General features: G+C 48.6%; 1 protein-coding gene across 1 annotated transcript; it reads left to right on the top strand.

The window, feature by feature from the left end:
* Positions 1–1,653: 1,653 nt before the first annotated feature.
* ZNF287 (zinc finger protein 287) lies at positions 1,654–11,421 on the top strand. The gene is made up of 5 exons (XM_004599301.4): positions 1,654–2,230; positions 2,862–2,959; positions 4,607–4,733; positions 5,167–5,253; positions 9,856–11,421. Exons 1-5 carry the CDS (start codon positions 1,828–1,830, stop codon positions 11,415–11,417), a joined length of 2,277 nt encoding a protein of 758 aa, XP_004599358.3. The 5' UTR covers positions 1,654–1,827; the 3' UTR covers positions 11,418–11,421.
* The last annotated feature ends 334 nt before the right edge of the window (positions 11,422–11,755 follow it).

Below are 11,755 nucleotides of genomic sequence, written 5' to 3'. Positions count from 1 at the left end.
GGCCCAGGGCTTCTCGGCCGAGCGGGGGCCGGGTCCCGGCGACAGGTAACCGTGTCCCCGGGCGGCGGGCGCCAGTGTCCGAGCGGTCAGCACCCGAGCCCGGCTACCCGCGGCAGCTCGTGCTCGCGGCCTGCGCCGAGGGCGAGGACAGGGTGGGGACCGCAATGGAGTTGGGGGGCTGGTCCCAGCAGTGGCACGTCCTGGGTGTCCCTGACTGTCCCTTTGCTGCCCTGGGCCATCCGGCGGGAGAAAAGTAAGAGGAACTGACCAGAAAGGGAAGGAGTGGGGCCTGTGGGGACGAGGCCAGACCTCTGCATCTCCCTCCAGGGCCTTTGCAAACCTTTGGGTCAGTTGGCACGACTGGTTGAGCAGGGCCAGGCAGGGGCTGGAGCCAGAGGACAGGTGGTGTCGCTTCTCCCGGATTCTGAGGATTTCTTCTAGAATCCTGGAGGGATTGTCCGCCGTGGAAGCCCCTCAGTGACTTCTGAAATCCCACCGGCCTCTGCATCCACCTGGCCAGTCCTCCCCACTCTCTTACCTAGTGCAAGGCTGGCACACCCGACCTCAACTTGCAAAGCCGGTGAATGGATCAACCCTGTTGCCTCCCCACCTCCGTGGAAACCTGGAGCACTTTGTTTAGAAGAAATTCTCGCCTTGTGTTCCAAGTAAAGGAAGATGGGCTACGCTGTTGTTGAGAGCTAACTCAAGGCTTTGCAACGTGAGTCACCAAAGTGACTCAAAATACTGAAATGATTCTTTTCCTGCAGAACTTTTAATCTGTCATTTTTGCTCAGGATTCTTTTTTTACGTATATAAAAGGATCATTTTATTGGAAAGGCAGATTTATGGAGAGAAGGACAGAACAAAGTTCTTCCATCTGCTGATTCACTTTCCAAGTGGCCGCAGTGGCAGGAACTAAGCCGATCTAAAGCCACGAGCCAGGAAACTTCCTTTGTATCTTCCACACGGGTGCAGGGACCCTAGACTTTGGTCCATCCTCGACTGCTTTCCCAGGCCAGAAGCAGGGAGCTGGATGGGAAGTGGAGCTGCCAGGACAGGAACCAATACCCACATGGGGTGTTAGCGCTGCAGGGGGATTAGCAGGACTCCTTGCTCAGTATTCTTTAAAAATTTCTATCAGAGGCTGCAGTGATGGCTCAAAGGCTAAATCCTTGCTTTGCAAGCACCAGGATTTCATATGGACGCTGGTTCGTGTCCCAGATGCTCTGCTTCCCATCCAGCTCCCTTCCTGTAGCCTGGGAAGGCAGTCGAGAACAACCCAAAGCCTTGGGACCCTGCACCCACGTGGGAGACCTAGAAGAGGCTCCTGGCTTTGGATCTGCCAGTCATTGTGGCCACTTGGGGAGTGAACCAATGAATGGAAGATCTTTCTGTCTCTGCTCTCTGTAAATCTGATCTGCCTTTCCAATATGAATTAATGAATAAATAAAATTTCTTCTGTTATCTGTACAGTAGCTGTATCCCTCCAGTGCCATAACTAAGCAGATTGCCCTGTAAGGATTTAGGGGTGGGAAACCAGGGTACAGCTGAGTGTGTTTGTGCACTCTGGAGGGTCTTGCTGTTTGTCTAGCTGTACAGCAGGATGCACCCGGAATTCTCAACCGTGGGTTCCATTCTTGTGTTTCAGGTCCCTTGCCCGTCCCAATTCTGGACTCAGAACTCGTCCACAAAGCCACTAACGTGGCCTTGACTTTGTTCTGCCCCTGGCAGACAGAACGTCCTTCATGGCACTCATGTGAGACTTAAAGTTGGCTTGCTTCTGGAGAACTGAGGAGTATTTGCAGCTCGAACGTCCTACCTGCAGCCATGCTGGCCTCCAGCAAGAAGATGACCACTTCCTCTCGCTCCCAGATCCTTCTCATGTGGACGCCAGACAAGGTGCAGGGCAGTCTCCGCCACGGGGAAAAGCAGGTGCTCACCTCACGGCTCCTGCGGGACACCGAGACCTGTCGACAGAATTTCCGGAATTTTCCCTACCCAGACGTGGCTGGTCCTCGGAAGGCCCTGAGTCAGCTCCGCGAGCTCTGCCTGAAGTGGCTGAGACCCGAGATCCACTCCAAGGAGCAGATCCTGGAGCTGCTGGTGTTGGAGCAGTTCCTGAGCATCCTGCCCGGGGAGGTGAGGACCTGGGTGCGATCCCAGTATCCAGAGAGCAGCGAGGAGGCCGTGACGCTGGTGGAGGACTTGACTCAGATCCTGGAAGAGGAAGGTGAGCCCTGTAAGAGGAGAGAGGAGGCATTCCTGGGTGGCCAGGCGTGGTACATCCAAAGAACAGCCCCTTTGAGAGAACCCGAGAGGGCGGAAGCCAGGGTGTGAGTGAGAACCTAAGCTCTCCATCCTGGGTGGGGTTCCCAGTGCGGACTGCTGGAAACCCAGGGCTTCACCTCAACCCCAAGGAGAAATGTCATGTAAGAGAGTGGCCACAGTAGCCCTGGGGGAGTCCTCAGAAAGTTAGCCTGGAAAGCTTGGCACTGTTCTGCTACTAACCATTTGCTCTGTGAACTGTTTCCAGAAAGGTGGAGGAAGGGGTCCAGGGTTCAAAAGAGATTCTCTTTCAAACCAAAAAAGATATCACAAAATTTATGCCACATAAAAATCTAGTAGAAAATAGTGAGTGTCGTACGTATCATGAAAGGTCTCCTAGCAGATGTGTTTCAGATGTTGGCATTGCAGTGTGAGGGCAGGTCACGGTGCCTTCCCCCTGGGGCTTGTGGGAGGTAGGGGTGCTGTTTCTGCTTCCTTTCTGACCATCCTTGAAGAGGGCGCGGGCGTCTGTGCAGCGGGTGGTTTCCTAAGCCTCTCCAGCAAGGTTCGGCTCCACAGTCTCGTTCTCTTGGCAGCTCCTCAGAACTCGGGCCTTTCCCACAAGACCCCCGAAGAAGACCCCGAAGGAAGATGTGCTTTCCAGGCAGGATGGCTGGATGACCTGGTGACCAAAGTGAGTTTGCATGTCTCTTCTGTGTTCTGAAAATGTCTCCTCACAGTGTGGAGGACATTCCCTGTGTTAACCTTGCAGCCACTAGCCCCCACCCCACCCCAGGATTGCTTAAAACCTGAGCCCCAGTTTCTCTTGAGTTACCATGGCCCATTGAGGTACATGCCATAGGTATGTCGGTTTGTCTTTTTGTGAAAACCTTGAATATTATAAAGTTATCAGTTCTCCTTACAGACCCAATTGGACTTTAAGATCCAAAAATGGGACCTAGCTAAATGGCCTAGTGACTGAAGTCCTCACCTTGCATCCCATACGGGTATCAGTTCTAATCCTGGCAGCCCTGCTTCCCATCCAGCTCCTTGCTTGTGGCCTGGGAAAGCAGTGGAGGATGTCCCAAAGCCTTGGGATCCTGCACTGTGTGGGAGACCCGGAAGTGGCTCCTGGCTTCTTGTCAGCTCAGCTCTGATCATTGCAGTCACTTAGGGAGTGAACCAGAATATGGAAGATCTTTGTTTGTCTCTCCTCCTCTGGGTAAATCTGATCTGCATTTCCAATAAAAATAAATAAATCTTTAAAAAAAATTAGTGACAATTACATGGGAAAAATTTAAGAATAATCAAGAATTTTTTTTAACTAGATGAAGAAAAAGAGCAAAAAGCAATGCTAACATTAGCAGAGAACATAATGCGCCTTAAACTGTGACAGGTAAATAGTGTGGGTATTGATTCCAGTTTTTTTTTTAAGCTTTATTTATTTTTATTGGAAAGGCAGATATACTGAGAAAAAGAGAGGAAGATCTTCTATCCACTGATTCACTCCCCAAGCGGCTACAACAGTCAGAGCTGAGCTGATCAGGAGCCAGGAGCTTCCTTGGAGTTTCCCACACGGGTGCAGGGCCCCAAGGCTTTGGGCCGTCCTAGAATGCTTTCCCAGGCCACAAGCAGGGAGCTGGAGGGGGAGTGGAGCAACTGGGGTACAAACCGGCGCCCATATGGGATCCTGGCACATGCAAGGCAAGGACCTTAGCCACTGAGCTACCACGCTGGGCCCGATTCCAGTGTTATTTTAGACATGAGTGACTCTGCATTTCACTATATAGCATGTAAAAAGAAGATGTAAGTTATAACGTGTTGGATTTCAGCTGTGACTACGGCTCCTTCTTTAAGTCGGAGCTGCCTTTGCAGCTATACCAATTGAAAGCGATAAACCCTATCATCAAATTTCCCTTCAGGAGCACTAAGAGATATTATAAAAACACCCATATGTGGATGAGGGTTTCTGTTTTATTTTGGAAGGTAGAGAGACCACAGCAGGCCAAGAGGACCGTCATCTGCTGCTTCGCTCTCTCGATGCCGGCAGTAGGCTAGAGGCAAGAGCCTCGGACAATCCAGGTCTCCCATGAGGGAGGCAGGGCCCCGATGACAAGCCGTCACTGCTGACTCCTAGTGTCCACATGGCGGGAAGGTGCAGACGGGATCCCAAGCCAGGAATCCCGCCCAGCCACTCCGACGTGGCTGAGCCGGATGCCTATTTCCGCGTGAAGGTTTTGAGTAGACAACTCGCTGAGTCTTCCTCCTGCCACACCTGTGTCCCGTGCTAACACTCCTCCCTTGCCACTAGTTCTCGAACCAGTCTCATCTGCCGTTGTAGGAATCAGTGACATTCACAGATGTGGCGGTGGATATTACCCAGGAGGACTGGGCACTGATGCGCCCTGTGCAGAAGGAGTTGTACAAGACCGTGACCTTACAGAACTACTGGAACATGGTCTCTCTGGGTAAGAAGTGTTCCTAGCCCGCCTCCTCCCAGCGTGTCACCTCAGTACTTTTCTTTTCCTAGTAGTCAAAAATGGTTGGATCTTGGAAATATCTGGCTGGAATGGGATCCTAGAGATGAGTGTCCCAGTTCCCCCGGGCACAAAAATGGCTGTGTTCTCCACTTGTGGCCCAGATGAAGTGACCTGAGCGGAAGGTCACTTGAAACCATGATATCCATGCACCTCTACTGCATCCAGGGGAGGACTCTCCCTCCAGGCAGCTCAGGCACTTGCCGTCTTGGGCAGCAGGAAGTTTTTGTCCTAGCACTGAACTCTGACTAGGTCATGTCCACGAGCCATTGTTCTCATGCAGAAGCCTTAGCAGAAGTTGGCTAGTAAACGCTGGACAGCTATTCATCCCCGGGATAAAATGCATTGCCTTCCTCCTGAACAGGCCTCACCGTGTACAGACCAACTGTGATTCCCATTCTGGAAGAACCATGGATGGTGATCAAAGAAATTTTAGAAGGCCCCAGCCAAGGTGAGAGAAAAACCAGCGCGTGAGCCTCTCTAACTCCCGGCTGTGGTGGGGTCTGGCCAAGGGCCTCACCGCACAGATGGCTGAGCCGGACCCCCCAAGCGGCTCCCAGAGCTTCATCAGGGACTGTGCCGGTATCTCCTCTTCAAAACTTGACATTTCAGACCACCTGCTTTTTTTGAGCTTTTTTATAACATTTAGTTATTTGAAAGAATGACAAAGAGATTTTTTTCCATCCACTGGCTCACCCTCCAAACGCCCGCCTTAGCCAAGTCTGGACCAGTGTAAAGACACAAGCCAGGAGCTCCTTCCGGCTCTCACACATGGGTGGCAGGATCCCAGTACTCGGGCCAGTTTCTGCTGTTTTCCCAGGGGCATTAGCAGGGAGCTGGATGGGACGTGGGTCACTCAGGACTTGATCCGGCACTCTGATCATCGGAGTGCAGACCTCCCAAGCAATGGCTTAACCCTCTGTGCCACAACATCTGCCCCTTGAGTTTCGTTTCTTCACTGAAAGTCCCTGTGCCCCCTCCTCCACCTCCTAACCCATTCCCTACACAAGACTGAGAAAGTCTGAACATAGTGAGGGGTCGCCTACCTGCCAACCCCATTCAGCCCGGTCCCTGACCCTTCCCAAAAGGCAGCCCCGCGCTGGATCCCCCCGTAGAGGCCCGTCCCGTCGGGTAAGTAGCAGTCAGACAGTACACAGCAACCATGTCGCCAGCTGAGCCAGGCTGTATTTGGGCGTAGTTTTATTGGGGGGGGGATTGTTTTTTGTGGGATCTTTTGTTTTTGAATATAAAATATAATTATTTTCTCCATTTTTTAAAATTAAGTGGTAGCATGTCATGCATGCCATGTTATACCTTGTCTATTTTAATTAGAAATGTTACTGTGTTTTGTGTTTTCAAGGTACTTTTTACTATATTTTGCAGAAGTATTCCAAATGTCTACGTAAAAAGCTTTCTCATTTTTTTCATATATGCAACATATTTTATTGTGTTTCAGTTTATTTTAAGGGCCTATTTGGTTATTCTTATTTCATTTTTTTTATTATTACTTTTTATTTGAAAGACAAAGTTAGAGGGGGGAGAAAGAGAGTGAGAACTTCCATGGTCTGTTTCACTGGCTGCTGTGGCAGAATTAAGACCAGGCTGGTGCGGGCCAGGCCCAGGAGTTCCATCCAGGTCTTTCGGAAGCCCCCAGTCTTTGTGCCATCTTTGGCTGCTTTCCAAGGAACAGTAGCAGGGAGCTGGATCACAAGTGCGGTAGCCAGGACTGGAACCAGTTCCCATGTGGAAGCTGGCACTGCAGGCAGTAGCTTAACCCGTAACACCACAACGCGGGCCCCCTTCTCATCCCTTTCTCCCTCTTCCACAACAACTCCATTTTGAAGAATTTCAAACCTGTAGAAAACTTGGAATCACAATGCGTTGAACCCCTATGTAACTTTCACTTGCAATAATTAATTATCTCTTAACCACTTTGTTTTATCTCATTACACATACACACACTTCATTTTTGCAGTGAAACATTGAAAACTATTCCCACGGGCATGGTGACGTCTCAACCCTAGCTATCCCGTAAGAACGTGACCTTCTCAGCGTAGTACCGGTCCCTCACTGCAGGTGTTCTACCTGGATGCAAGCATGTCGCCAGATGCGCTGGCAAGCACTCACATTTCACCTGCTTGCTCCACTTCCTTATGTCTTCAGATCTTCTCAGAACAGTTAACTCTCACACCTTTTCTTCTTCATCTCTTGTTGATCTTCCGTCATATTGCCATTCTCAAACGATCTAGTTTCTGAACAATGACCCGCAACCCACATTTTGCCTGGTTATTTCACCGGAGCTCTGGTGTGCCCAGGCCTGTTGCAGAGGGGCCGTGCGGTTCCCAGTGCAGGCTCTCAGAGGCACAGAGCAGGGATTTCTCTCGTCGCCAGTTCTGCCCCTGGGGTCACGTGGCGTCTGCTGCAGGATCGCTGCTTCCTTAGAACTGCGTTTCTCTTTGTAGTTGATATGTCGTCTACGGAGTGGTGACCGTGAGGCCACGTTACTCTTCCACTCCTCAGTAACTGCACAGCATGCATTGATGATCCGCATTTTACTGTATTGCTGTTTGCAAAGTGGTGATTTTTCTAATCTGTTCCTCCCTTCCAGATGGTTAATACATTCTCTATGAAAAATACCTCTCCTTCTTCCTACCCCATGTTTGCGTGTGAGTGCTGCAGTGGGCAGTGGGTGTTTCAGAAGTCAAAGTGTGCTGACAGTGTGTGGGTTCCCAGATGTTTATTCTGTGGTTTTGGTTTTGGAGCTCAATTATCCCAAATTGGGGCAGGAAGAACCTTTCAGACCAATTCCAGCATCCTTCTGACATGTCCCCATTGGTCTCTAAGCATCTCCTGGCCTTCTGGCATAAGGCTTTCCTTCGACCTTGGTTCTCCTGAACCCAAGATCTGGGCAGTAGACAGAACCCAGAGATATGTACGTATGCTGAGTTCATAGCAGTACCTAGAACTCAAATCCAACAGCACAGGGGTGCTCCATTCTGTATCTTCTTCCTGCACCATGAATAACCCAGTTCCAAACAAGATTCATGTATTTATGTATTTGCTCTGTCATGTGTTACACACAAAAAGGTTCAGAATTAACGACTGTCACCGCCAATAACAGACCATCCAGAAAGGTCAGTATTTCTTTGAAGTCCTTGTCATTGTTAGATCGTATCCCAGTTAGCGGATGTTGCCTTTATTTTTGTAGATTTTATTCAGTTTTATTTTTACTTCCCATGTTCCTCTTTGCAAAAATAAGTCATGACTATAGCCTCATATTTACTTTGACTACATGATGGAAATGGAATTTTAAAGTAACGTTGAGTGATAAAATTGAAATCCTCGCATAGTTTTCTCACAATTTGCATTTTCGTGAGCTTTTTGAAGGCTCCTTAAATAATGGATTTCAGACCTTGTCATACTAAAATAAATGTACTTTTTAATTCCATTGTCTGTGAGCTTTCTGAAACACCCTCAAGGAAGAGAAATACAATACATACACCCTTGAATCTTGCTTTCCTGTTCCTTTTTTAGCTTAAGGCACTTAATTCTAACATATCTAACAATATTGATATTATGGTATAACATTAACAACGAGTTAAACAGAGTGACAGAATATGCTGTTTTGAGTAAATTCTTTTCCATAAACTCAACTTTAGTCATTAAGTAGTTTAAGATTCATTGATACAAGTTGAATAACTAAATCCTTCTCCATAATTTCTGGTGCTGTTTGTCTTTGTTGGTAGAAAGGTACAAAATAAGGCTGAGCACGTGGAATTCTTAGAGGAATAAACTTTCAACATGGTAGTGAAAAACACACCTGGAATAAGCATGAACCAGTCTTCTGGGGAGATGCTGCCCGCCGGGGGCTGCTGCGAGCTGTTTGTGTCATGGGGAGTACTTGAAGTCATCCAGGCAGCAGGATTAGGGCTATAAGGTTTATGGTCATGCATCTTGGGAGATTTTGCTGCTTCCAGAGTACCAAGCTAAATTCCCTTTTTCCTTCAGAGGAAGTGAGGATTTGGGGGGTCTTGTTCTTCTAGCCTGTCCTTACACAGGTGGAATTTTCTGTGCAAGGAGCTGCTGTCCACCCTGCTCCTGAGTCGGCCCTGGGCTCCGTCTTCTGCCCAGTAGGTCCGTTGCACCATACTTCAGGGCAGAAGGTAAAAGCCATCAACAGGTTTGAAGCGCTGTCACCGAGTCCCGTTTAGCTGTTAACGTCTTCCTGCCATCCTGCTATGGCTCGACTTTTGTCCTCTGAGGATTTTACTGTCTTGGCAACTCAGAGATCTGTAAGCCTTTTGTTAGGATATCTAAACAGCCGTATTTCAAGAAATGGAACCATGTGTAATTCACAGTCTCCAATGACCGGTACCATCTCCAGAGTGTCATAATTCTGAGTGTTTCTACAAGACCTGGTCATTGTTTCAGGGTCAGCTGAAACCGTGCGTCTCCCTTAAGGCTTTCCAATAATTGAAAAAAAAAACAGAGAGAGGGTCAAGAGACTGGGAAGGGCGTGGCCCCTGTTGCCTGTGAGGAGTCAGTGGCTAAAATGTTTAACTCTAAGGTAGTTGAGTATTAGGTATAGAGGACATCATAGAGAAGGATGGATTCTTATGGGATTGAGTGTCAACTAGAGATGTTTTATCCTCAGACTTTCGTGTACAGCAAGGCTGCTGCACCCCGCTGCCACAGTTCCTGGGTCGGAATGTCTGGGTGGGACCCAGGAACATCACACCTCCCCTGGGTGATGGTAAAGCTAGCTGTCTGTCAGCTCTCTGACTGTCGGCTTGAGCAAGAGACTCGAGGGACAGGCGATTCCTGCGGGTGTGCTGTGAGCTGGTTTGGTTCATCTCCTGTCACACGTCCCAGAGCCTGTGCTGAGCAGTGAGGAACCTCTTCGTTCTTAACTGTGTTAACTTCTGCTTCTCCGCCCTTTTCAGTCTCTTTTCTGCAGCTATACTGTTAGCATCTTGCGTTTGTCCTTTTGCTTCTGTTTTGGCAGTTTCCTTTGCTAAGTAGAGGAAAATTTACAGTATTCTTTTTATTTCAGAATGGGAAACTGAAGCCAAGCCATGTACCCCAGTACAGGGTCCTTCCAGACTCAAAAAGGAGAGAACCCAGACCATCAAAGTGGAGAAACCCTATGATTATGATATCACCATAGAGACAGAAGCCTTCGGGAAAATTCCCCCGAATGGGATTGATTTCCATTTCAAGTCAGTCTGTTCACAAGAAGATGATCCTACGGAAGAATATCTTAGTAAATATGATATATACAGAAATAATTTTGAAAAGCATTCAAACCTAGATGTACAGTTTGATACCCAATCCGATAATAAAACTGCTGTGTATAATGAAAGCAAGACAGCCTTCAACCATGTCTCATATGCTCTTGTACATAGGAAAATACTTCCTGGAGAGAAGCCGTACAAGTGTAACGTGTGTGGGAAAAAATTCAGAAAATACCCATCCCTCCTGAAGCACCAAAACAGCCATGCCAAAGAGAAGTCCTACGAATGTGAAGAATGCGGGAAAGAGTTTCGACATGTCTCATCCCTCATCGCACACCAGAGAATGCATACTGGGGAAAAGCCGTACGAGTGCCACCAGTGTGGCAAAGCCTTCAGCCAGCGTGCACACCTCACCATCCATCAGAGAATCCATACGGGAGAGAAACCCTACAAATGTGATGACTGCGGGAAGGATTTCAGTCAGCGCGCACACCTCACCATCCACCAGAGGACGCACACCGGCGAGAAGCCTTACCGGTGCTTGGAATGCGGCAAGACCTTCAGCCACAGCTCGTCGCTCATTAACCATCAGAGAGTGCACACTGGAGAGAAACCCTATATATGCAACGAATGTGGGAAGACGTTCAGTCAGAGCACACACCTTCTTCAGCATCAAAAGATACACACTGGGAAGAAACCCTATAAATGCAACGAGTGTTGGAAGGTGTTCAGCCAGAGCACTTACCTCATCCGGCACCAGAGGATCCACTCTGGAGAGAAGTGTTATAAATGCAACGAGTGTGGCAAGGCCTTCGCTCATTCCTCAACTCTCATACAGCACCAGACCACTCACACTGGGGAGAAGTCCTACATATGTAACATCTGTGGGAAGGCCTTCAGCCAGAGCGCAAACCTCACTCAGCATCATAGGACACACACGGGGGAGAAACCCTACAAATGCAGCGTGTGCGGCAAAGCGTTCAGCCAGAGCGTGCACCTCACGCAGCACCAGCGAATTCATAACGGAGAAAAACCCTTTAAATGCAACGTGTGTGGGAAGGCCTATAGACAGGGGGCAAACCTCACCCAGCACCAAAGGATTCACACCGGAGAGAAGCCGTACAAATGCAATGAGTGCGGCAAAGCTTTTATATACTCCTCATCCCTTAATCAGCACCAGAGAACTCATACTGGGGAGAGACCTTATAAATGCAATGAATGTGATAAAGATTTTAGCCAGAGAACATGCCTTATTCAACACCAGAGAATTCACACGGGGGAGAAGCCCTACGCCTGCCGTATATGTGCTAAAACCTTCACTCAGAGCACAAACCTTATTCAGCATCAGCGTGTTCACACGGGCGCCAAACACCGGAACTAACGGACGTGGGAAACCCCACTGAGACTTTCACAACTTGGTCACGGACGTCTGATGGCGTGTGCTCCCTGTGTTAAAATAGAATTCAGAAACAATCGGAAGTGCAATACATGTTAGATGCTACTCTGCAGAAATATCAGAATCCGTAGTGTGGAGAGAACCTGTGTAAACTCAGTATGAAATTTAAGAAGGAAACTTGATTGGCTTCTTAACCTTTCTTATTATATCGGTCAAATTGATTCCAGAAAGAGAGTGGGTTTTCAGAAACCTGTAACGTCACGTCTCTGAGTGTATTTCAAGTACTTGATGAGGCCTTAGGAAAGCGTCCACCAAGTAGACAG

Source organism: Ochotona princeps, chromosome 17 (assembly GCF_030435755.1).
Source record: "Ochotona princeps isolate mOchPri1 chromosome 17, mOchPri1.hap1, whole genome shotgun sequence".
Classification (NCBI taxonomy): domain Eukaryota; kingdom Metazoa; phylum Chordata; class Mammalia; order Lagomorpha; family Ochotonidae; genus Ochotona; species Ochotona princeps.
This window is presented reverse-complemented; position numbering and strand designations above follow the sequence as displayed.